This window comes from Pseudochaenichthys georgianus, chromosome 7 (assembly GCF_902827115.2).
Source record: "Pseudochaenichthys georgianus chromosome 7, fPseGeo1.2, whole genome shotgun sequence".
Taxonomy (NCBI): Eukaryota; Metazoa; Chordata; class Actinopteri; order Perciformes; family Channichthyidae; genus Pseudochaenichthys; species Pseudochaenichthys georgianus.
This window is the reverse complement of record NC_047509.1, coordinates 40,162,682-40,189,959: the sequence shown is the minus strand read 5'-3', so window position 1 is coordinate 40,189,959 and position 27,278 is coordinate 40,162,682. Positions and strand designations below refer to the sequence as shown.

General features: G+C 44.0%; 1 protein-coding gene across 4 annotated transcripts in view; it reads left to right on the top strand.

The window, feature by feature from the left end:
* prkcz (protein kinase C, zeta) overlaps positions 1–27,278 on the top strand; it is a 176,774-nt gene that overhangs the window by 72,790 nt on the left and 76,706 nt on the right. Inside the window, exon 1 of one of the 4 annotated variants that reach the window (XM_034086344.1) lies at positions 10,843–11,103. The exons of 2 other annotated variants lie outside the window; for them this stretch is intronic. In XM_034086344.1, coding sequence (XP_033942235.1) covers positions 11,067–11,103 — 37 coding nt within the window. In that variant the 5' untranslated portion in view covers positions 10,843–11,066. Of the gene's footprint in view, positions 1–10,842; positions 11,104–14,181; positions 14,229–27,278 lie in introns of those variants that run through there. One more of the 4 variants, XM_034086345.1, reaches the window with a different exon arrangement.

Here is a 27,278-nt window from a genome sequence, read left to right as displayed (position 1 = left end):
AAAGTTGTGTATATATGTGGACGTTATCCTGCTAAACAAAACGTTACAGTCAACATGTGTCTCAGAGCTTATTTTCTAAAATATTCAAAAATGCAATGGTAACAAGGGAACCCTATCCGATGCTAACATCCGGGTCGGCCTACAAGAATACGTCATCTCTGCAGCACTATACAATCTAAAGTTAAATCTCATGTTCACTGTGTCTCCCAAATACTCTGCTTTGGTTCAGTTTACTGCGAAGCATTACTACGTCACATTGTTGCACTTCACAATCTTAAATTGGTTTTGAGGTCATCAATACCTCTGGCACCCTATAATCCTCACAAAGATCTTGTAGTGAGGGGCACGTTATTATTTCCAAAGCTTGTAGTGTGGGCATGTCTGAGATTAGAGAGGAGAACATCTGTGAAGATTCTCCCTTTGTGCGCACTATGACCTGATTTCAAACTCCTGTAGTCTGAGCCCGGTTTACCTCCACTGCACATTCTGTAGGAGGAAACCAAGGCAAGGATATGACCTTTGGACTGTGTAGCTCGTTTAACCGGCTGTAAAAGGGCGGCTGTGGCGCAGTGGATTAGAGCGTCGGTGTTCGGATCAGGGGAGCACAGGTTCAAACCCCACTGCAGTCAGCATGTCGTTGTGTCCCTGGGCAAGACACTTCACCCCAAATGGCTCCTGTGGGGATTGCCCACAGTATTGAGTATGTACGTCGCTTTGGATAAAAGCGTCTAACAAGTGACATGTAATGTAATGTAATGTAAATAAGATTGAGATAGCAACTCCCCAGACAACATTTGAAACAGAAATTAGCTTACGTTACTATTAAGTCATTCAGTGACAGCTTTTGATTGATTCAGACTAGAAAGGTTACGGTCTGATATTCAGTATCTGGTTGCTTGAGACAGATATCAAAACCACGATCAGAAGCATAAGCACCCTCACTAACATGATGCAACAAGTCATTAAATGTTCCATAAAACATCTTCATTTATGCTAATGTTCATTAACACAATGGAATGAATATCTAATCATGCTTTAATGATAGCGTTTATTGCTTTCTACATCAGACAGGAGACTTAGATGCAAACAGAACAACATTAACACAACAACCAAGTCAAGTATCAAAGCCACTTTTCCTGTACATCTGCTGCTGATTTCATTCTGTTGTTTGCTGGATTTGGAGTGCTTGTCATGTCTTGGTATTGAACGTCTGCGATGAATAGCGTTAGCCTGGAGCACATCTGTTCAGAAGGCTAATCCACTAGACTAGAGGCTGGTCTCTTGCATAATGCTCCCACCAGGCAACCTCTCCATCTGGCACAAACAAACCCCACAACAATGGTGTAGATGCAGCCCCTTGAGAGGAGCAGAACTACTAGCTAAGTAGCTAAATGCAGCTGACCCCTGTTAGCGTGCTGCTAACAGTTTCCTTTCACACATATTGTCCCATCATTTTTAGTGTGCCTTTTCTTGATCAGGTTATGTTATGTTATGTTATGTAAAAGATAATATGACAGGGATGAGATGGACTTAAATCAACCTAAGGGGTTCCTTTCACGTATTCTGCATATAAGACGGCTACTTACTGAATAAATCAATATTTTGACACAACATATTGATTTCCACATTCAACATTGCGCCGTTTCCTTGTATTTGTTCTCTTTTTACTGGAGACAGTTTAGCTATCATGAATCCAAAGTTGTGTCTACTTATATTATATGCTTAAATATTCAAATAATTATTCAAAAACCTTTCCATGGTGATTTCATTTTGGCCACAGCTGACCTTAAATTGACCTGAATTCATTGTGTTGATTGCACATGGTCCCTTGAGTGTCCTTAGCAATGAAATGCTATTGAAAATAAGAAAAGACAACTGAATGTCCAAATTGATGGGAATGGCTCAGTTGTTCAACTAAGCCATGTAATAATCATTGTTGTTTCTGGTATTCTGAAATCCAAGCATTGTACACAAAGCCCTGCTCTTACATAATACAGCAGCTACTAGACAGTACATGGGTCTCTTAAGGTTAGGAGCATCATAGACAAAGAGGCTAATTGTTGTTTTTCAGCAGGGAAGCTGAAACTTACTCAGGTCAGTAGCATTAGGCCAGAGGTTCTCCAACTTGCCCCCACTTTGAGAAACACTGCACTAGCCACACATTACAATGCTGTGTACAGAACTGTGGGTTGTTGTGTGTGTGCATTCTTAGTCTGGCTCAGTGTGAGCTACAAGCTACACATTGACCTATGACCTCTAGTAATGGTGTGTGGGTACCGTGTATAGTTTCAGGGATTCAAGCTATTCATATCGAACAGTTCATGAATCCCAATCAAGGGTGCATAGTTCTTTGGAAAAAGGGGACGTCATGCAACACATGTTCACATTGTGGATGTTGATAAGAGATCAGTGATTTTGATTGCTTCAAATAGTTCAGGGCAACTCTAGTATTGTCTTATAATAATTACCCTTAAGCTGCATTCAAATGATAAAACAACTACTTAGTTCAGTTTCTATGGTCTGGCCCCTGGTAGCTTGGCCTGCTCCATACAGCTGTCCTCTATTGTGTGTCAAAAGGTCAGAGGTTAACATGGTCAAAGATGAAATCATTTGGAACTTTGAGCACAACGCTGGGCGACAATCTCAAGTGATCTGCAATGCATAGGGCATCGCTTTTGCCTAGTCGGGCAGCACCGTTCTCTCCATTGTAACACGGCGTCAGTGCAGAGCTGTTTTACCGTGATTCACGTGAAGGCAGCTTTAGGTTCACACGGCACTTTAAGATTCTAAGTGGAATGTTTGCAGGAATGGTTGTGCTGAGAGAACATTCCAAACTGATGTTAGGGGCTGCTGAGGCGGGGTGTCCCTAACTTGGTCAGTGAGAGAGAACCGATGACAAAGAATAGAAGGACAAGACTGACAGATGTGTGTTATCTTAATAAACATCAAATAATGTACAGGAAGTTGCTCTGATCACTGAATCACAACGCAGGGGGGAAGTAAATCTGTGGGTAACACTTTATATTAAGGTACACAAATTAACCATCAACTAGTTGTTAATTAACATGCATATTAGCAGTATATTGGCTCTTTATTAGTCATTATAAAACACTTATTAATGCCTTATTCTACATGACCATATTCTGCAAGTAATAAGCCATTAGTTGAGAGTTTTTCCTCAATAACCCTCTAATTAGTGCTGATTTATTGCAAGTAAGCAAATTGTTGCACATGAATTTTGGTCTTAATATGCTCTGCTCAATATGGGCCTAATAGAGAGGCGAAGTCTCGCCCATCTACTTCCGCCCCATGGGACCTTATTTCGGAAAAAGTATGTATTGAAGTCAATGGAGAGAGAACGATTATCTTTCGATCCCATTGAATTGTGCCACGAGTTACACATTTGATGTTTGTCATTCTTAACAAAAGGCTGTTATGACAGTGTTGCGACATGCTTTACGCCGGCATGCGAAGGACTGCTTTACTTCAGAGTAAGCCCGCGAGTTGTGTTGTTGCTGCCTACTGTAATGTCTTGACTTACTGTATAATAAACCTGAGTCGAGAAAGATACTCGACCCTCGATCATTCTGGTGTCAGAAGTGGCCGATGAGTCACGGGAATTAAACAAGACAAAGGAATATAGACGGCGGAATGGCCACGTTTAATCCCGCAGCGAACTTTTCGTTTGATAAACCGACTGAATGGCCAGAATGGAGGCAACGCTTTGAGCGGTACAGACTAGCTAAGATGAGCTGCCCGATTTATGCCATGGGCAACGAGGCATAACACATATTCAAGTCGTTCACTTTTGCCAAAGAAGATGACGGCGATGACTTTGCCGTTGTGGTGGGAAAGGTCAACAAGTACTTTTTCCCGTGGAGTAACGTTATCCACGAGAGGGCATGTTTCCACCAGCGGGTCCAGCGGCCAGGGGAGAAGGCAGAGGGTTTCATCCGAGCCCTGTATGATCTATCTGAACACTGTGAGTTTGGCGTAAGCCGAGATGAGAATATCCGCGACCGAATTGTTGTCGGGATACGAGACAGAGAGCTCTCGCGCAGGCTGCAGCTGACGGGGGACCGAACACTAGCACTGACGATACGGACCGTCAGGCAGTCGGAGGAGGTCGCAGCCTGTGAGTCTGCAGGACGACACAGTGGGATCAGTACAGGAGGTGAGATTCAAAGAGAAGAATAACAAATGGAAACCTCAACGACATCAAGGCAAGTCAAAAGACAGACAATGGGGGGGAAGTGAAAGGAAATGTGGGAAATCACAGCATAGCAAGGAAGAAGGGTGTCCTGCAGCTAAAGGCAAGCTACATGCCACAAGTGCAATAAAATAGGACATTGTGGCAGAGTGTGCCGAAACCGCAATAGATCAGTGAATGATGTCACAGGGACTGTACAGGCTGAGCAGAACTACCTATTTGAAGCACATGTAGTCCGTGGCCAGAGTGTCAGTAACCTACTCAGCCGGGATCCGTCAGTGGAGATGAACCTGGAGAGGCGTGTTGATGAAGTGAAATTCACTACCAGTGAACACCTTCAAGCCTCTGGTGAGCACGGCACACTACAAACTGAACCTGTTCAAATCCAATGAAAGGATGGGGCTCAACCTGCAGTGCAGACAGCACGTCGCGTGCCCTTCCCAATGTTACAGGTGGTAAAAGAGGAACTGCAGAGGATGGAGAAGAACGGTGTCATCGAGAAGGTAACACAGCCAACTGAATGGTGTGCTCCTATGGTGCCCGTTCTAAAGGAAACCACAGGCAGAGCCAGGATCTGTGTGGACCTGGAAAGACTAAATGAGTCAGTAGAAAGAGAGCGCTACATCTTACCTACCTGTGATGACATAACTGCAAAGCTAAGTGGTGCAACTGTGTTTTCCTCTCTCGACGCTGCAAGTGGGTTCTGGCAAGTCCCACTGCACCCAGTCAGCTGTAAATGAACAACCTTTATAACACCGTTTGGCAGGTACTGTTTCAAAAGGTTACCTTTCGGGATCTCCAGTGCGCCTGAGATCTTCCAGCGGAAAATGCTAGAGACTCTGCAGGGGCTGGAAGGCGTTGAAGTCTACATGGACGATATCCTGGTCTATGGGACATCGACAGAACAGCACGACGCCAGACTCGAGAAGGTACTACAGCGTGTCGAGTCAGCAGGCTTAAAACTTAATAAAGAGAAATGCTCCCTCAGACAAAGCCAGCTACGCTCTCTGGGACATCTCATCGACCAGTCAGGAGTCAGGCCCGACCCTGATAAAGTTGAAGCCATACATCAGCTGGCTCCACCAGGAAACGTCCATGAGCTGAAAAGAGTCCTGGGCATGGTGAACTACCTGGGTAGGTACGTTCCAAACCTTTCCACAAGAGGTCAACCACTGTACGAGCTTCTGAAGAGCAGGAACATCTGGACCTGGGGTCACGCACAGCAGTCAGCTTTTGAGAACATTAAGAAGATGCTGACCACGGCACCTGTTCTTGTCTTCTATGATGTGGCTAAAGCCACAGCGGTGTCAGCTGATGCCAGTAGCTATGGCCTGGGGGGGGTCCTCCTCCAGCTCCATGAAGAGGAGTGGAAGCCAGTAGCCTACTGTTGGAGGCGTCTCACAGAAGCGGAGACACGCTACGCCCATACGCTAGTGCTTGGCTAGCGTATGGACCTGTGAGAAGTTTGACAAGTATCGATGTGGCTTGGATCAGTTCAGGCTGGAGACCGACCACAAGCCATTAGTGCCACTGATCAACAAACAGCCTGGATAACGTCCCCTTGAGATGTCAGCGTCTACTAATGAGGCTCATGAGGTACAAACCTTTAGCAGAGCACGTGCCTGGGAAGACCCTTGTTGTCGCCGACACACTGTCCCGAAGCCCACAGACACATACAAAGGAAGAGACTGACGCTCAAGAAGATGTGGCATGCTATGTAGCCACAGTGATACAGGGCATCCCAGCATCTCCAACGAGAATGGAGAATATCAGAAAAGAGACAGCAGCCAACAGTGATCTTCAGGCTGTCATCAAGCTGGTTAGGGCAGGACGGCCTGAATACAGTAGCAATGTTCCACTGAACATCAGGGACTACAGCAAAGCAGTGACGGCGCCAGAGATGTTCTCTAGGGGGTGCTGTGGGGTAGCTTGACGTTTCATAGAGGGTGCTCAAACATTAAGGCCCTGACACACCAAGCAGTCACCAGAGGACTAGCCGACGCTGAAGTCGGCTGTTGCCTGGCCGTGTTCTCCTGCGTTTTGGCCATGTGTCGCACGGGAACACACCGCACCAACTTCAGTGCGTGAGTGGCAATAACTCTCCTTACCAGCAGGAGGCGGTAGTGTGTATTCGTCATTCAAAAGAGGCAACAACCGGAAGACAGAGAAGAAGAAGAGTATCTTTTCTCCGTAATATCATACAGAGCTGGCCTCTCCTGGATCAAGGTGATGAGCAGGTCTTCGTTTGCATCATTCCAGATCGCCATGATGAGATGAAAATGAATAGCAGTCTGTGTGTGCCTTCTTAAATCGTTTGTTTACGTCCCTCACTTCCGCTTCGCTTCTCATGCACTGATTTGCTAGCTGAACAGCCAATCAGAGTGATTATTTGGTCCGACTGCCAGACCCGATGCATGGCCGATTCAACATGTTGAATCGGCCATGCATCGGGTCAGGCAGTCCAAATAAGGCGTGTCACGGTTGACGGTGCGGGACACACCAACCTGACTACGGCGCCGCGAATGCCCGACAGCCTCTGACGGCCTCTGACTCCCAAAATCGGGTTGGTGTGTCAGGGCCTTTAAGAATGTTCCATGAATGCACCAGCGCTACAGTTGAATTTTCTACTGCAACACTCCCCACACGCACACACAGTGTACCCGCGACTGTTACAATGCATTTTCTAGTTACTATATGTACAGCACTTTGGCTCGACCACAAATCGTTTGAAAAATGTGCTATATAAATAAAACCTGATTTGATTTGATTGTGGTACTACTGCCTTATTAGGCCCATATTGAGCAGAGCATATTAACATATTAAGACCCAAACTCATGTACAACAACTTCCTTACTTGCAATAAATAAGCACTAATTAGAGGGTTATTGAGGAAAAACTCTCAACCAACTCAGCTTATTACTTATAGAACATGGTCATGTAGAATAAGGCATTAATAAGTGTTTTATAATGACTAATAAAGAGCCAATATACTGCTAATATGCATGTTAATTAACAACTAGTTGATGGTTAATTTGTGTACCTTAATATAAAGTGTTACCAATCTGTGCAATTGTTTTCGCGTGAAGTTTGTGCTTTTAATCAGAATCATCTGTGTGGACAGTCCTGTAGTAACACAACATGTAATAAACCTGCTGGAGTATACACCTCATATAACCAGGCCCGGGGCCGCAGTACAGTAACCTCATATAACCAGGCCCGGGGCCGCAGTACAGTAACCTCATATAACCAGGCCCGGGGCCGCAGTACAGTAACCTCATATAACCAGGCCCGGGGCCGCAGTACAGTAACCTCATATAACCAGGCCCGGGGCCGCAGTACAGTAACCTCATATAACCAGGCCCGGGGCCGCAGTACAGTAACCTCATATAACCAGGCCCGGGGCCGCAGTACAGTCACCTCATATAACCAGGCCCGGGGCCGCAGTACAGTAACCTCATATAACCAGGCCCGGGGCCGCAGTACAGTAACCTCATATAACCAGGCCCGGGGCCGCAGTACAGTAACCTCATATAACCAGGCCCGGGGCCGCAGTACAGTAACCTCATATAACCAGGCCCGGGCCGCAGTACAGTAACCTCATATAACCAGGCCCGGGGCCGCAGTACAGTAACCTCATATAACCAGGCCCGGGGCCGCAGTACAGTCACCTCATATAACCAGGCCCGGGCCGCAGTACAGTCACCTCATATAACCAGGCCCGGGGCCGCAGTACAGTAACCTCATATAACCAGGCCCGGGGCCGCAGTACAGTAACCTCATATAACCAGGCCCGGGCCGCAGTACAGTAACCTCATATAACCAGGCTCGGGCCGCAGTAAAGTAACCTCATATAACCAGGCCCGGGCCGCAGTACAGTAACCTCATATAACCAGGCCCGGGCCGCAGTACAGTAACCTCATATAACCAGGCCCGGGGCCGCAGTACAGTAACCTCATATAACCAGGCCCGGGGCCGCAGTACAGTAACCTCATATAACCAGGCCCGGGGCCGCAGTACAGTCACCTCATATAACCAGGCTCGGGCCGCAGTACAGTAACCTCATATAACCAGGCCCGGGGCCGCAGTACAGTAACCTCATATAACCAGGCCCGGGGCCGCAGTACAGTAACCTCATATAACCAGGCCCGGGGCCGCAGTACAGTAACCTCATATAACCAGGCCCAGGGCCGCAGTACAGTAACCTCATATAACCAGGCCCAGGGCCGCAGTACAGTCACCTCATATAACCAGGCCCGGGGCCGCAGTACAGTAACCTCATATAACCAGGCCCGGGGCCGCAGTACAGTAACCTCATATAACCAGGCCCTGAGCTCTGCAGTTAGGGTAGAAGAGTCGAAGATAAGAGGAGCTGTTGTCACTGATTAGGTACACATTCACTTTAATTAAATGTATTATGTACACATTTCACATAATTAGGTTAGTTGAAAGCAACAATATTGAGTTGAACCTATATATTTTTTTATTTAAACTTAATATTATTGCTTTCAACTAACCTGATACAGTTATGGAAAATCTGTTGACATTATAAAGTGATTTAAAGTTTCTGTTTTTTCAGTGTATCGACTCAGATTTTGTAAAGATTGAAAACAAATGTTATTGGTTAGTCTTACTAGTGTTTGTTGCAAACAGTCAAAAGGTCCATTATGCATTATACAGTTTGAATGCAGTTATAGCTGAAATACTGTGAGCAACCACACAGAGAAAGGAACATGCTATCTTTATGCTCCGTCACTGAGCCCTTCAAAATCAGTGCGTGTGCTGTTGAGCTGTTGAGTGTGTGTGTGTGTGTGTGTGTGTGTGTGTGTGTGTGTGTGTGTGTGTGTGTGCGCGTGTGTGCGCGTGTGTGCGTGCGCGCTCCTGGCAGTGCTGATAAAGTGAAAACGCCTTGAAGGTTGCTGTGATAAAGTAATGGGTCCAGCCTTGAGAATAGCCTTCCACCCTCACAGTGAAGGAATGCAGAAAATGTTTGCACAACCTCCTCCATGTTGCAACACTGCAGGATACACGTACGTGTGTCCAAGTGTGTGTTTGGCTGGGAGAGATCTGGGTGCGCCATCCTAACATAATCACGCCTGTACTGTGGTACTCCAATAAAGGGCCAATCTGTTCTAAGTTGTGGGAGTTTTAGAGGGAGTCTGTGGGACCGGTGCTTATTTGAAAAGATCAGTGGTTTACAGTTAATTTGAGAATCCAATTGCTAGATCACTAAAATCTTTTCATCCACGCAGATGTAAAAATACAGAAAGTATAATGCCCCTGAAATACAGCATTTCATCAGACATACACACAAACCTATAGAACACTCTACAGCAGGGTTTCTCAAACTTTTTCATACCAAGGACCACTTAACCAATAAAAAAACACTCGTGGACCACCTAACTCCACAAATATAAAAAAACATATCGTTTTTCTAGAACAGATTACAAATCGCCTGAAAATGGTACAAACAAGTGGCAACATGTGTGATGAAGGTGTTGCGCTGGGCTATATCATGCAATTGAAAGTGAAACTTAACCTCGCTCCATTGTGGAGATATTTCTGCGAGAGTGCGGAAAACTTAATTTATTTATTTCAAAGGTGAAATTTTACCAATATACTCACGGACCACTAGGCGGCGCTCAGGGACCACCAGTGGTCCGCGGACCGCACTTTGAGAAGCACTGCTCTACAGGAAAGGAAACACCACAAAAAGCTTTGGAGGTACCTTTTTAATTTGGTTTACAATTAATCAAGGTTTAAAAAGTACTAAAACAGGTGCTACAGGTAACAGTAGGCTTAACTGATTTAAGACCAATACTCCGTGTTGGTGGCTTATTTTCAATCATTGAGCTCGTTTTAAATCCAATAATTTACGAAACTAAGTCTTCCATCCAAATACTGACCCACAATATCTGAGAGACAGGAAACTACTCGGCAAACAAGTGGAAGTAAAAAACTGGCCTATTTTTACAGAAGTTTTAGGAACTCTAACAGGACACAGTTACTTTGTTATGGGGCAGGTTTTCGGCACTATATTTTCAGAATCTGCTTTTTAATAATATACACTGCTCATGCTCATACTCAAGATGGAACCCAAATGAACACAATATATTATTGTATTCTTCTGTATATATTATAATGTGTGTGTGTGTGTGTGTGTGTGTGTGTGTGTGTGTGTGTGTGTGTGTGTGTGTGTGTGTGTGTGTGTGTGTGTGTGTGTGTGTGTGTGTGTGTGTGTGTGTGTGTGTGTGTGTGTGTGTGTGTGTGTGTGTGTGTAATGCATGAAGTGTCTGAAGATGGCCTACAGCAGCACAGAGCTCTCTGTATTCTCATGAAAACAGTGATATAGAAGCATCCGGAAGGTCTCTAGGAAAGTGTGACTGTCATCCAGGATAGGCACAGCACCACCTCTAAAAATAGTCCACAAGGTTTACATTTAGGTTGAAATGTGTTGTGTGCAAAGGATGCTGCTGCTGCTGCTGCTGCATGTAGGGCTGCGTCTGCCACCTTGTGGGGGAAAGGTGCTATTGCTATGTGGGGGGGGCAGCAGGTTCCTGAGAAAAGCCTGCATCACGTGGTACGATCCCCGGTGAGGAGGAGAGGAGCGCTGATGCACACATAATCTGTGCGTCTTTTGCGTATTGCTCCTCTGATGTGCACTACTTGCGCGTGGTGTCGGGAGAACATGAAGAGAAGCAGCCTGGGGGAGGAATAAGGAGGGAGGAAAGAGCAGACGCGAGCAAAGCTGTTCCCTGAAAGCAGCACGAGGAGAAAGGAAGTCAGGATGAGGAGAGGGGTAGCGGAGGAGGTGTAGGAGACAACATGAGATCCAGGGTGTGAAGGCGAGGAAGAAAGGATGCTGCTCACGCTGCTTTTCTACCTTCGAGTCAAAGGTAGGGGGTGGGGTCAAAGTGGGGGTGTCTGGGACGTGGTCGGGTCACCTGAGGTCTGATAGAAGGAGCATGTCAGGCTCAGGAGAGATGTTGCAGCGATGATATCATTAATATTCCCCTGTGATGGAAAGAATCCACGTTGATCTTTAACTGCAAGCTGCTGGAATGGATTCACTTCCATTTTAGACGCCGATATGTAAGCTTGTATTCTGATGAATGCTGATGAGAAGTCTAGGAAGAGGGTTCTTGTATCAAATCACAATGTGTGTGTGTGTGTGTGTGTGTGTTTAGAGAAGATGCTTTTAAAAAAAATGGTTGCTTTCTGCCTGTGGCCTGTGGAGCAGCAGCCGGCTGAAGACTGGAGAGCAGTCATTTAGGACAGCATCAGTTAGCGACCATGACACACACATGCCCTGGATGTTTGACTATATGCAGATATCGTTGCATGCATGTTGGGGTTCCATTGCAATCAGAGCATGAACATCCATTTCTCAACAAGGTCATTTCGACTCCAGAGTTAAACATCAGCAGCTGCTTCTCAATTCAAAGTCCCAGTTTATGCTCTCTGTCAGCCCTGACCGCTCGGCTCCTCTCGGTTACTCTCAGAACCGCGGCAGCTGCCGGTCTGGATCTCTGTGACCCGTTCAGACCGCTCTCTGTGGGGCAGTAACGTGTACAGTCTCAGAAGAAGGATGTAAGGATGCTGTAGCTCGTCTTGACCGTTTGCAACAGTCCGAAGCAGAATGAGACATGGGTAGAATACAGTGGGTAGAATACAGTTGACCTACTTTACACGTGATATGATAGGAATCGAAAAGGAAAGTGAATTTTGCTTGAAAATTCAATGTTGGAAGACATTCAGAATCAGAATTTGGTTTATGGCTAAGAACGTTTTCACATGTAAGGAATTTGCATTGGTGTATAATAAAGGAAACCGAAACACAGTAAGAGTTTAAATGTAAAATTAGAGCAGATATTGAAAAAAGGGAGAAACATTATATTATACATGGAAATACCATAAGAATATGTCAAATAACTCTAAAAAATATGTACAGTATTTCTGAATTAAAAGTAAGATTCTGACATTGGGTACTTTCAATATAAACGGCACTATACAGTAGGTGCCAAGTGCCTGTTGTTATTATATTACACATACTAATTAGAGAATACAACCAATTGTTGTTGTTTTTTTTACTAGTTTTGTCCATTTCTAAAGGTGTCATGCTTCCTACTGCACATTAATGTTTCCACCAATGAATGGATGTGATTTCCCAAATCAATGCACAGCCTTTATTCGGTGTGTATGTACAAAAAAAAAAGAAAGTTGGAGCTTCGCATTTCCTGTGTTTTTTTAAATATATATTTTTAAATAGTACATGAATACATCTTAAAGCAGCAGAATCATGCTTACACTAACATTTTTATCTGAAAAATAATTCATATGTGATTTTTTTGCGTAATAAATAAGAGCACTGACGACGCCAACTTCCCCAAATCAATGTACTGCTTCTATTTAATGTGTGTGTGTGTGTGTGTGTGTGTGTGTGTGTGTGCGCACGTGTGCTTTTAGAGAAGATGAGTAGAAATGGAAACAAGTTGCTTTCTGCCTGTGGCCACTCGGCAGCAGCAGCAGGCTTTTAAACTGTATTTAGGACATGATCAATCAGTGACCCGATCACACACACTGAATGCTAATATCTCCACAAATACGAGTTGTATACAAAAACAGCTGTGCTGGTTGGAGGGAATGTGAGAGGCACATATACACAAACACTACAATAAGAACAAGTTAGTGTGCATTGTAACATTTGATTTGTCTGTATCAGATGATATCGGCCTAAGAAATGATTTGATATGTAGCCGAGCGTGTTACAGTGTGTTACAGTGTGTTACAGTGTGTGTTCTCAGCCCTCAGCTCTGGTGTGGATGCGGGGGTGACACGGTGATAGGCTGGTTGCCATGGTGTCACAAAGAGTGGCTGACTCATCAACATGTGACACTGACTTGTGACACACACACACACACACACACACACACACACACACACACACACACACACACACACACACACACACACACACACACACACACACACACACACACACACACACACACACACACACACACACACACACACACACACACACACACACACACACACACACACACACACCTCTTTCAGAAAACCCAGTCCTTATAGGGATTTATAGGACTCCAGAACCCGGATCAAATGTTAGTAATCCCAACTTTGAAATTGGCTGACTTTTGTAATTTCATGCACTTTGAAATGTCCGTTGTCTCTCTCTTTATCTGGAACATGCTTGTTAAAAAGAAAATTGAATAAAAGCTTTAATTAGAAGTCAAACTAAGCGGTTAGTCATGCCATTGTTGAGCATCCCTTTCACTGAGGTCTAATTATGTCTAAACATGCTTCAGAGCCGTTTCATTGCTCCCTCTTCGGAAGTGTCCAGATACACCCTGATAGGAACATGGCTGCATTTGTATTCATGAAAACTGCTGATCACCACTTTGATTTAATTTTGAGTGGTTCAGTCAACTTTGTTCCACCGACGGTGTTCCCGGTCGAAAATGACCCCCGTAAGAAATGAATGGGTAACCCTAGATGATGTTATTCCATCAGATAGTACACACTCACAAATAGCCCAGATGTTATTTTTGGAACACTTCCTGTGTGTATTCTTTGTATGTGTTCACCCCAACCAGTAGTCTGAGACATTGTTCACAAAGTGTGTTAAATGTAGTGTTAACATTATGAATGGTTTGAGTATTAATGTAAGAGCAGTTAAAACAGACCGGAGAGGAGGGTTAAAAAGTATTCCCAGTGTCAGAGCCTTGTGCTTTGTTTTCTTTGAAGGGTGTGAGAGGGAGGGGCATGTGTAGTTGGTAGCAACTTGCTGTTACTTTCCTGCGAGCCAGAGGAACAATGTCTGGAAATGAGTCAAGTCCTCGTAAATGTGCTGTCCTGGAGAGCTTTGGCAGTACCACCCTGTTCTCCTGCTCAGACTGCCCAAACAGGCCACAGTGCAGGAGCAGCCGTCCGCTCCTCTTCACACCGCCTCCACCCAACATGGCAGGACTGTGTGCGCTGGCCTTTGCATCCGGAGGTGTAGTATTGTGTTTTTGACTTGTCTGTTGTGGCTGCTTCAGTCGGCGTCCTTCTCTCTCTAGTTGGACCCCTCGGCAGAGAAATTGGGCAGTGCCGTTTCCTGGTTGTCCAGAGTGACGTGTTGTAATAGGTCAGCTCTGTGAAGTTGTGTGTTCAGGCGCTCAGGCCGGGAGGAGGATCCTAACAAGATGTAAGCACCATCTGATCCGCCCCCTGAAGCTAGAACATCTGTGTGGATTCATATCTGATGATGAGGGGACGTGTGAAACAACAGGGAATCACACGGGTGTATTTATCTGTAGTCGTGGTGTTTGTAGAGCGGTTCGATACATTAACAATATTTACAATATCATGAGGATGAATCACAGCAAAATGGCAAGAAAAATCATCATGAAATCAATCTTGGTTCATTTGCAGTGGTGGAATGTACATTTACTGAAGTAAACATTTTAGGCTCTTGAACTTTATTTAAGTATTTTCATGTTATCCTACTTTATCATTTCAATCAATCAATCAATCAATCAATCAATCAATCAATCAATCAATCAATCAATCAATCAATCAATCAATCAATCAATGTTTATTTATATAGCCCAATATCACAAATGTTACATTTGTCTCAGTGGTCTTCACAGTGTGTACAGAATATCAGTATGACAATACGACACCCTCTGTCCTTAGACCCTCTGTCCTTAGACCCTCTGTCCTTAGACGCTCACATCGTACAAGGAAAAACTTTTGGGGAAGCTGGGTTAATCGGAACATGAGTGTACACAGGTATAGACAGAGAGAAGGAAGAAGTAAGATGTCCCCCGACAAACTAAGCCTATATCAGCAAAACTAGGGGCTGAATCCAAGGGCGGACTAGCCATCTGTATAATCTGGAGAACCACAGAACGGCCGGTCGTCAAGGGCTGTTGATGGCCGGCCATCAAAAAAAATGTGTTTAACGTCATCTTTTAAGACAGAGGGCGACAGCGGCCGCTAATGCAGTTGTGTGGTTATTATCTGTCAAATAATCACACACAAAGAAGAAAAAAGACCGGCCACACGAAGAGAAGGGATTAGACGCCGCGGCAGACCCATGCGGCAGACAGGGAGATTGAAAAAACATGGATACAAATCAAAGAAAACGGTGGGGGCGAGAAGGCAAGAGGAAAAATGGTATAGTCACTCGCAGGTGAAGCATATAAATGTGGCAAATTGACAGATCTTTTTGGCAGCAGCGGTGCCACAAGCACTATCAGCAGCAGCTTAGAACAAGTGCAAGATGATGAAGAGAATGATGAGGGCGCAAGTTCAGATATACAGCCAGCCTTCTGCGTTCATGATGAGGGACAGAGAGTTGAGCTGGTGGAAGAACCAGCTCAACTGGCACATACAAGAGCATGGGCAAGAGCAAGAGGTGGGTGAGAATTATCCCTTGAACTGCATACATGCATCCTAATAAACAGCTGATTTCTAATAACTAGGCTAATTACAAATAGTACTGTATGTTTGTGTGTTTACGATGTCCCATGTGTTTAAGACATCTGAGGAGTGTCCGCCCTCTTTAGGTGAGAATTATCCCTTGAACTGCATAAATAGTAGGCGATTGTAATTTTTTGTTCTGATGCCACCGCCCCCCACCCCCCGAATGTGGCCGGTCTGGGTCAGATTCCAGGGCTGAATTGTAGTCCCACTCCGCCCCTGGCTGAATTTAATCAGCCCTAACTATAAGCTTTATCAAAAAGGAAGGTCTTAAGCGCACTCTTAAAAACGGATAGGGTGTCTGCCGCCCGAACACAAACTGGAAGCTGATTCCACAAATGTGGAGCTTGATAAGAAAAGGCTCTGGCTCCTATTGTACTTTTAGAGACTCTAGGAACAACCAACAACCCTGCATTCTTGGAACGCAATGCTCTAGTAGGACAGTAGGGTATAATGAGTTCTTTAAGGTAAGATGGCGCCTGCCCATTAAGGGCTTTGTAGGCGAGAAGAAGAATTTTAAATTCTATCCTGTGTTCTATAGGGAGCCAGTGTAAGGCAGCCAGAACAGGAGTAATGTGGTCCCTTTTCCTAACTCTGGTTAGTACACGAGCCGCAGCATTTTGAATCAGCTGAAGCGACTTGACTGACTTCTTGGTACTCCCTGATAATAAAGAGTTACAATAATCCAGCCTAGAAGTAACAAATGCATGGACTAGTTTCTCTGCATCGTTTTGAGGCAAGATATGCCTGATTGTTGCAATGTTACGTAGATGGAAGTAGGCGGTCCTTGAAATTGATTTTATGTGGGCGTTAAAGGATAAATCCTGATCAAATATAACACCAAGATTCCTTACAGTCTCACTGGAGGCCAAATTAATGCCATCCATAACTAGTATATCTTTAGATAGTTTGTTTCGTAGATTCTTTGGACTGAGTACAATAACTTTTGGTCGTGTATAACATCAAAAAGTTTAAGGTCATCCACGTTTTTAAGTCCTTGAGGGCAGTCTTACATTTTATTTAGATGATTAATTTCATCAGGCTTGATTGATAAATATAGTTCAGTATCATCCGCATAAGAATGAAAATGTACAGAATGATTCCTTATAATATTGCCTAACGGAAGCATATATAATGTGAACAAAATAGGTCCGAGCACTGAGCCCTGTGGCACTCCATGGCTAACTTTGGTTTGCATGGAAGATTCATCGTTGACACACACAAACTGAGAGCGTTCAGATAGATAGGACCTAAACCAGCCTAAAGCAGTTCCCTGTATGCCAACTAAGTGCTCTAGTCTTTGCAATAGGATATCATGGTCGATAGTATCAAATGCAGCACTGAGATCGAGCAAAACAAGAATAGAGACAAGTCCCTTGTCTGAGGCTATTAGAATGTCATTTGTGACTTTAACCAGAGCTGTCTCTGTGCTATGATGTGTTCTAAAGCCAGACTGAACATCTTCAAATAAATCATTGTTTTTTAAGTAATCATACAACTGTTTTGCGACCGCTTTCTCAAGAATTTTTGAGAGGAACGAAAGATTAGAAATAGGTCTATAGATGGCTAAAACCTCTGGATCAAGGTTGTGCTTTTTAAGAAGCGGTTTTATCACTGCTACTTTGAATAATTGTGGAGCATAGCCTGATAATAAAGACATATTCATAATATTTAATAAAGAAGTGCTAATTAATGGAAAAACTTCCTTCAACAGCTTAGTTGGAATTGGGTCTAACATGCACGTTGATGGTTTAGAAGAGAGAATAATTGAATTTAATTGTTCAAGGTTTATGGCTGAAACGCATTCTAGTTTACTATCTAGTGTAATATTAGAACTCACGTTTCCGGGAGGTGTTGATAACACTATACTGGTCAAAGGCAAGAGGTCATTAATTTTGTTTCTAAGAGTAACAATTTTATCGTTAAAAAAGCACATAAAATCATTACTACTGAGTGCTATGGGAATAGAAGGCTCAATCAATCAATCAATTTGAATGTACTACATTTAGTTGGCAAATGTTATACTTTTTACGACACTAAATGTATTTAGAAGATTTAGTTATTAGTTACTTTGCACATTTCGATTATAAATACACAATTTAAATCAACTAATACATTATTATATAAGTTAAGCTACCCAGTATTATATAAAGCAATTCAAATAAATCCCATTTTTACCAACTGAAACATTAAAGTGATGAAGAGATTATTGCTTTAATAGTTATCATACAGTACAACCATTTAAAATATATTGTGCTTCAATTTTCCATCCTGCATAATGAATACTTTGGTTCTTTAAGTATATTTTGATACTAACAATTCTTTAACTCCTACATTAGTACAAAGTTGAATGCAGTACCTTATTTTTTAGACTGTAGTATTGCTAGTACTTCTTCCACCTCTGTTCATCTATGCTCACATTTCAACTGTTCACCTCAGATTTCACTTTAGCGGCGCTCTGCATGCCTTCGGTGCTTCACACATCCGTCACTTCCCCTGCAGCAGCTCTCTAATGTGGTGTGTGAATTCACACTGAGCACACACCCCGAGCTCATCCAAAGACGACTCCCGGTGCACCGAGGCCACGAGTGAAGTCGGGCTGCTGTTGTTATTTAAAACTGGGTTTGTTCTGTGACGCTACACTTACACCTGAATGGTTCTTCAGCTCATAAAGAAGACCGTGCCCTTCAGAAATACATTGACATACTTATCTCGCTTATTACACGGCTACATACTAAATAAATCAACGACTTGATTCACAATTCTGATACAGAAAAGTACTTTATTGATTTAAAAATGATTGCATTGCTTCCGCTAAGAAATAATAGTCCGTTCCACTGTGCACCAAGGGCTTGAACTGCAGAAACAGCACCGTAACTTAAAGTTACGGCAGCACTGATGGAGGTTTTCTGTAACTCTCCAAGTCTGTTCACATTTTTTTTTTCCGATGAACCAGTCTTTAAACACTGCATAGCGCATACTGTGTTCCTGTTAGTGTTTACTTCCTGTCTGTCTTCTTCTGCTGTTCCCTTTACAAACACAAATATAAAAAAGAATATTCCAAAAGTATTCCAGGTATGTTTGCACAAAGTCCCTTGATCCTTCGAAGGTAGTGAAAATGATCGACCTCTGGAATGTCCAAATTGACCAATCAGAATCCAGAATTTAAGTAGGCCGCCTAATATGATATATTACGAATACAAATATTTACCATTTAAACACAGAGACTGATGAATAAAGCTTATATGGCAGCTAACAACACACTACATCAGGCCGTTGTGTCCTTGGGCAAGACACTTCACCCGAATTTGCTCATGTGGGTATTGTCCACAGTACATGTATAATATCAATGTGGACTTGTAAAAGCGCCTTGATGACTTCGAGGTGTGAAGATGGGCGGTGTGGCGCAGTGCGCTGTGCAATGATTATCAGATCAAGGGGGTGAAACCCGCCGCCGCTGCGTCTGTAAAGCCGCTGTGTCCTTGGGCCAGACACTTCACCTGAATTTGCTCCTGTGGGTATTGTCCACAGTAGATGACCATTACATGTATGTATGATCTGTATGTGTAATGTGTATTTGTAAAGCGCTTTGAGAGTCATTGATAAAGCGCTATAATAACTAGAAAATGCATTTCCTGCAGAAAATGCGTGCGAATGCTGTAAACTGTGAACATTTATGGCTGAATTTAGCTGAAAATGCAGAAAAAGCTGAATGTGTTATTAGCTGAATGGTAGCTGCTTTTAGCTACAAAAATGCAGAAAAAGCTTAATATTTAAAAGAAAAGGTTTAAAAAAAGGTATAAACAACATGTATAGCCTTGATGTCCTGAAATAGCTGAATAATGTAATAGTTGAATGGGTTCTGCAGCTGAAAATAGGCTGAAGGAGTTAAATATCAGATGTAAGTAGTAGTGAATGAATTGGTATTAAGATGAGAAAAGAAAGTAAAAAGGCTTGGGAAAGCAGCAGAATATTTTGACTGTAAACTTTTGAACTAACTTGATGGTGAATTATCTGTCGCCATGGCAATGGCATTTGATGACATCCCATAATACTCTTAGATGTGTTGATGGCTGCATCGTTACCAAACCTGTGAAGTTTTGGGCCATTTCGAGTATTTTCACTGAAGTTATGAGAAAACCGTGTTTCATGGTGAGCATTGTGTTGCCATGGCAACAGCATTTGAAGAAATCTCAAAACGTTCCCGTAGATGTCTTCATGGCTGGACTGTTATGGGGGTTATTCCCTATCTTTATTCAAGAGCATGGTATTTAAATTTGAGAGAGATTTCTTTCAAGTCAGTATGAAGTCTCCATCAGACAGAAAATAATAGGCTGAGACAGTCTGTTAAAGTCCAGTCTGTCAGTGTTTGTTTCTGTTCCTGAGCACCTACTCAGAACACCTGTGTGTGTGTCCAGAGATCAGAGACAACCAACTGCAGCACTGCGTCCCATAAGAATGCATTGACATTGACTGTATATCTGACCATTTTGCCACCCGTTCAAAAACTATGGCGAGAGAGAGAGAGTGTGTGTGTGTGTGTGTGTGTGTGTGTGTGTGTGTGTGTGTGTGTGTGTGTGTGTGTGTGTGTGTGTGTGTGTGTGTGTGTGTGTGTGTGTGTGTGTGTGTGTGTGTGTGTGTGTGTGTGTGTGTGTGTGTGTGTGTGTGTGTGTGTGTGTGTGTGTGTGTGTGTGTGTGTGTGTGTGTGTGTGTGTGTGTGTGTGTGTGTGTGAGATGCCCCTTTCACACCAGCGCTTTTTCAGCTCCGGCTTGGAGCTAGAGCCTGAAAAGCGCCGGTTTTTCATGTTCAAACCGCGCCGGCTCTTAGCTCCGGAATCGGGTTCACTTCCAGCTCCAAAAAATTGTCGGTCTAGAGGCAAGAGCTTCGGAGCTAAGAGGTGGCGTCGCTTACGTCTCTCTTACGTCGAGGCGTGCAGGAAACTAAACCCACCTCCCCTGAACATGGGTCGACTGTTATGCCTGCCTACAAGCAGTAGTGCTTATAAACACACTTTATAAAGTCAGGCAACACTAACCAGGCTTCGTGTGATTCTGTTTATTTGTACCTTACTTTGACCATCCGTTCACTGTTATCGATCATTGTGGAGAGAGGCAGACGTGTTGTTTTGTATTATTGCAGCTATCGGATGCAAGTAGTCAGTTTAGCTTCGGTTGCTATGCCAACATCACCCGTTTTATACCAGAGAAACTTTCATAACAGCGTTGTGATACCAAACAGTGTCAATTCAGACTGACACACATTCACTTAGGCTAAGGGGAACTGGGGATATGCATCAGCTGCTTGTGTGAGTCGGACAGTGAATACTTTAGAGCGGCCGCTGCAGTGTGAGCTAACCGGGAGCTAACGGGAGAATAAACTCCCGTGGAAGAGCAGCCAATACTGCAGCGGTCGGTAAATGCTGCAGAAACACATTAATAAACAATGAACCACGGCACTCTGGAGCAAAGTATAAGGTTGGAGAAGTCGTTATTCAATTTATTCTGGCTTCGTGTGATTAAAAGCAACACGATCATCGACCCGACGCAGTTGTTGTTGTTGTGAGCGCCGTAATGGCTGCCGTTGGGGAGCAAATCAGCGATGTAAACAGTGACGTCATGACGCAGCAAGGGCAGCTCTGGGGCGCCAGTGGGCAGTGTGAACAGAGCGGGAGCTGAAAAGGGAAACCGGAGCTGAATCAGAAAAGTTCCCGCTCGGAGCTAGAAAGGGAAAAGCGCTGGTGTGAAAGCCGCAAGAGAGAGAGTGTGTCTCTGAGATGTCTTCACAGCTGGACTGTTGAAGTCTGCTGCATGTCAGTTGGAGTGATGACATCATCGTGTTCCATTACACAGGTGTTTATAGTTGAGCTAATGAGGTGCCTAGACTTCAAAGGCTTCATTGTTCTGAATGAGAGATAAACCTCTTACATGTGAACGTTTTGTGGAAGAACCGTAACAGGTATCTGTGACATTTCAAAACGTGAAGCATGTCAAGGAAGTTGAGTATCTGAAGTGTAATTTTTGTGTAGTTTTGGGTTAATAATGAATAACAAAAAGGGGAAGAATAAAGATTTGAAGAACTATAGTGGAATGCTGTAAACAGCATTCGCACTAATAAAGATTTGAAGTACTATAGTGGAATGCTGTAGACAGCATTCGCACTAATGAATGATTTAATCACATGCTGTATTTAGCTTCTGTTGTGGGCACTGAGGAAGTGTGACATGATGTGTAGGATCACCTTCCTCGCACACAATGTCTCAGTGGCACAGTGTGTCTCCTCGCTCATCCCCTAATATGAGTTTCAGGCTCTGCACTTTCCCTCCTCACCTCATACCTCAAAGACCGTACCTACAGGGTAACTTGGAGAGGGTCAGAGTCCAACCCTTGTCAATTAACTACAGGGGTCCCTCAGGGCTCTGTCCTTGGTCCCCTCCTCTTCTCCCTGTACACAAACTCGCTCGGATCTGTCATTAGCCCGCATGGTTTTTCATACCACTGCTACGCTGACGACACCCAACTAATTCTGTCCTTTCCCCGCTCAGAGACCCAGGTGGTCGCTCGCATCTCTGCTTGTTTAGCTGACATCTCTCAGTGGATGTCCGCTCATCATCTCAAGCTCAACCTTGACAAGACTGAACTGCTTTTCCTTCCGGGAAAAGATTGTCCCACTCTTGACCTGACCAATCAACATCGGCACCTCTATTGTTTCCCCGACCCAGACTGCAAGGAATCTGGGTGTGATCCTAGATAACAACCTGTCCTTCACTGCAAACATCGCTGCTCCAACCCGCTGCTGCAGATACACGCTTTACAACATCAGGAGGATGCGTCCCCAGCTGACCCAGAAAGCCACGCAGGTTCTGGTCCAGGCTCTCGTCACCTCACACCTAGACTACTGCAACTCCCTCCTGGCTGGTCTACCTGCATGTGCCATCCGACCTCTGCAGCTCATTCAGAATGCAGCGGCTCGTCTGGTCTTCAACCTTCCTAAATTTTCCCACACCACGCCGCTCCTCCGCTCTCTTCACTGGCTTCCGGTAACTGCTAGAATCCACTTCAAGACAATGGTACTTGCGTACCATGCTGCGAATGGATCTGGCCCTTCCTACATCCAGGACATGGTTAAACTGTACACCCCAGCGCGTGCTCTACACTCTGCATCAGCCAAACGACTCGCTGCACCCTCGCTGCGAGGGGGACCCAAGTTCCCATCAGCAAAAACACGTGGGTTTGCTATCCTGGCTCCAAAATGGTGGAATGAGCTCCCCATTGACATCAGGACGGCAGAAAGCTTACACACCTTCCGGCGCAGACTGAAAACTCATCTCTTTCGACTCCACCTCGAGCGAAAGAATTACTAACAAAGAACTGCAAACAGAGCACTTATATACTAATAAAGGACTGGCTTATCTAAAGCCAGTTGAATGGCACTTGAAATACTATGAAACCTGATGTACTTATATGATTCTGTTTTCTTCAAGGCTGTGTCTTCCTGGTCGAATGTACTTATTGTAAGTTGCTTTGGATAAAAGCGTCAGCTAAATGCAATGTAATGTAAAGTAATGTAATATGGGCATGGGGGAAGGAATGGTGGGTAACCATAGAAACACAGCACAGTGATTCTCCAAGGCACTTTCCTTTAGAGGCCTCGCGTTAACAGGATTAGAGGGAATTCACAGAGGAGACCCCAAAGAGCACAATCTCTTTGTGTCTGTCCTCTGCTCGTCTCCTCTGATCTCCACCCTGACTCAGAGACAGATACTGGAGTCACAAAGGCTTTCATCAGCATGCAGAACTGACAGGAAGTATAGAGTGGACAGCAGTGTTTCCTTTGTGGCATCACACCTCTGTAGCATTCTGTCAGGAGTTTGCTGTAGCGTTGTCTGTTAATCCTCAGAGTACCTCAAGTGTCTGGGTTTAAATACTTCTCTCACGGCCTATTTGCATACACAGATTAGCAGAAGTCAAATGTTGGCTGCGACAAGTCCTATTGCTTGCCCAAAAAAAATCTATTTCATTTATTTATTTACCAAAAGTTAAAAATAGAAGTACAGTCATAAGAAAACATGTAGATATGTGAAATAGTATAAGCTGTCCAGAGCTTTGGAAAAGGGGCCCATATACTGAGGAATAAGTATTCACAACATCTAGATCTAAGGGTTGGGCACGTTCAAAATGTATTCTGTTACAATTATCAGCTACCTTTAATAAAAAGTATTCACTAACCTAAGTTTCAAAGTATAATTACATGTCACTTGGTAGACGCTTTTATCCAAAGCGACTTACATACTCAATACTGTGGACAATCCCCACAGGAGCAATGTGGGGTGAAGTGTCTCAGGGACACAACGACATGCTGACTGCAGTGGGGTTTGAACCTGTGACCCCCTGATCCGAAAACAAACGTACGACCCACTGCATCACACGCCTCTCTTATTATAAAACATTGCATTAGAGGTCATATAGGTTCACCTGCTGAATAAAAACGGAACAAATGAAGCAAAGAAAGTGAAAACCATAAAGCAGATTCAGGCAGTAGGCGTATAGATTCACATTTAAAGTATTAGCCTACAGAACAGTACAGCTTACAGAGAAGAGATAACATATCATCCTTTTGCAGCAAAAACACAATGTAAGAGAAGTAACTGTAAAATACATCGTTTTTTATATAACTGTCAGGGAATTCAGTTACTTTTTTTGTGTCCTAATAACGGAATCCAGTTACATGTAATCCAAGACTAAACTAATCCAATCCTAACTACTTAATACGTAAATATAATAAACACAGACCCATTACAAGGGAAAACAATGGTACGAAATGTATTTCAGATTGATCTTATTTATAACAATGTCAGGCCCCCTGCTGACATGCTGTTACGAGGGTTCACCTTATGGCATGGACATTCAAACACAGCTCTGCCCCCAAAGCTGAAGAGGTGAACAGAACCTTTGATATACAGTATGCTCAGCCTGAATCTGCACAGTGGTGGAGTCATTTCTCAGAAAAGGGGAAGGGGGGTTTGCTTTTTAAGATGCCATGTTAACTTGCAGACCAGACACTGTTTTCCTGAGTTAACCAGCAATAGCTGATTTATGGTGGGCTGTGGCTACCATAGCAACAGAGGCAAAAGATGAGTGAGTGGAGGAGGATATCAAAGCCACACCCATAACTGGAGCAACCAACCGGGAGAGCAGCCAGTGCATAATGAGTGGGAGTCAGGAGGGCAGCGCCAACCAGTCCACTTCATGGGAGGGTCTGTGCCCCAGGCAACATAAAAAGCATGTAGTGGCGTTTTTATATGTACAAAAGTGGTGGGGCACAAACAACTTAGATGTCTATATATAAGCTTCTGCAGTGAGGTTCATGGCTGGTGAGGCACTGGCACTGACTCTTCAGATTTACACATATTATATTTTGACCTAAATCAAAATATAATATTATTTTCAAAAGCTTTTTTTGTCTGATGCTTCAATTAATTTTAAACAGACAGTTCAACAGAAGGATACCCAAAACATTAAATGTTATCATTTAAATATTGAATTGTTCTCTCTTATGCGGCTTTCACACCAGCGCTTTTCAGTTTCTAGCTCCGAGCGGGAGCTTTTCTGGTTCAGCTCCGGTTTCCCTTTTCAGCTCCCGCTCTGTGCACACCGCCCACTGGCGCCCCAGAGCTGCCCCTGCTGCGTCATGACGTCACCGTTTACATCGCTGATTTGCCCCCAAACGGCAGCCATTACGGCAGCTCACAACAACAACAACAACTGCGTCGGGTCGATGATCGTGTTGCTTTTAATCACACGAAGCCAGAATAAATTGAATAACGACTTCTCCAACCTTATACTTTGCTCCAGAGTGCCGTGGTTCATTGTTTATTAATGTGTTTCTGCGGCATTTACCGACCGCTGCAGTGCTGGCTGCTCGTCCACAGGAGTTTATTCTCCCGTTAGCTCCCGGTTAGCTCACACTGCAGCGGCCGCTCTAAAGTATTCACTGTCCGACTCACACAAGCAGCTGATGCATATCCCCAGTTCCCCTTAGCCTAAGTGAATGTGTGTCAGTCTGAATTGACACTGTTTGGTATCACAACGCTGTTATGAAAGTTTCTCTGGTATAAAGCGGGTGATGTTAGCATAGCAACCGAAGCTAAACTGACTACTTGCATCCGATAGCTGCAATAATACAAAACAACACGTCTGCCTCTCTCCACAATGATCGATAACAGTGAACGGATGGTCAAAGTAAGGTACAAATAAACAGAATCACACGAAGCCTGGTTAGTGTTGCCTGACTTTATAAAGTGTGTTTACAGGCACTACTGCTTGTAGGCAGGCATGACAGTCGACCCATGGGAGGTGGGTTTAGTTTCCTGCACGCCTCGACGTAAGAGAGATGTAAGCGACGTCACCTCTTAGCTCCAAAGCTCTTGCCTCTGGACCGACAATTTTTTGGAGCTGGAAATGAAGCGGATTCCGGAGCTAAGAGCCGGCGCAGCTCCGGTGTGAACTGGAAAACCCGGCGCTTTTCAGGCTCTAGCTCCGAGCCGGAGCTGAAAAGGCGCTGGTGTGAAAGGGGCATTAGTAAGATCCCATTTTCAATAAAATTGCAGTCTTACCTTGACATGAAGATGAAGTCCATTTGCCTATCCTTCTGGACAAAATTCTCTATTACTTTTTTGTAAAAGTCCTCCTTATGTTCTTGTAGTTTCAAAATCATAATCATAAATCTAATCTAATCAATAGATTTATGATTCGAAAATTATAAAAGTAGGGTAGACATGTGGATATTATCCGGCTGAACAAAACGTGCATTTATCTAACAGGTACGTTTTCCACAGATCTTATTTGGAGCTATTTTCTAAAATCCTATGGAGAAATATCATTGCTTTTTTGTCGAGGGAAGCCATGCGCAGTTTACTTCCGGGTTTTAGGACGCGTCACTGCAGCTCTCTCGTCTCCTCTTCCAAGCCCCCAGGAAGTGCGCCGGAGTCTGATGAGAATATTTGTTGTGGCCAAATGGTGGTACTACACTTACTTTAGGTTGCTGGGCCCGGAAACACTTTTTCCCATTGAGTTACATTGGGAAAGAGTGGTCTGTAACTCGTTGGATAATTTTTTTTAAACTAAATAAACAACCCAGTATGAACACTTCTATAGCCCTTATTAAAAACATTCGTTCCTCAAGTTGTAAAAATGTGCTAATAACGTTATTCTGAGAGTTATTTCCCTCGGCATTATGAACGCGCATCTAACCCACGGGACCGCGCCGCCCAGCACGTTCAAGTTACGTGTTCAGCACTACATGCGTTTATCTTTACCTGATCTTTACCCATGGATGCACAATAACAACGGACCCATATCGCCTTACTGCCATCCCACGGAGCTGTAATAATCTGTTCACTCAGGCCTTTGGCCTCCACTAATTTACAGTCACTTATTTCCTGCTATTGCTCTGTATGTTTATTATTACCTTTTGTTTTGTTACTTCCCATTGTAAAGCGTCCTTGGGTTTCGTGAAAGGCGCTATATAAATTGAAATTATTATTATATATTGCACATGTTTGCTGTAATTCATCATTTG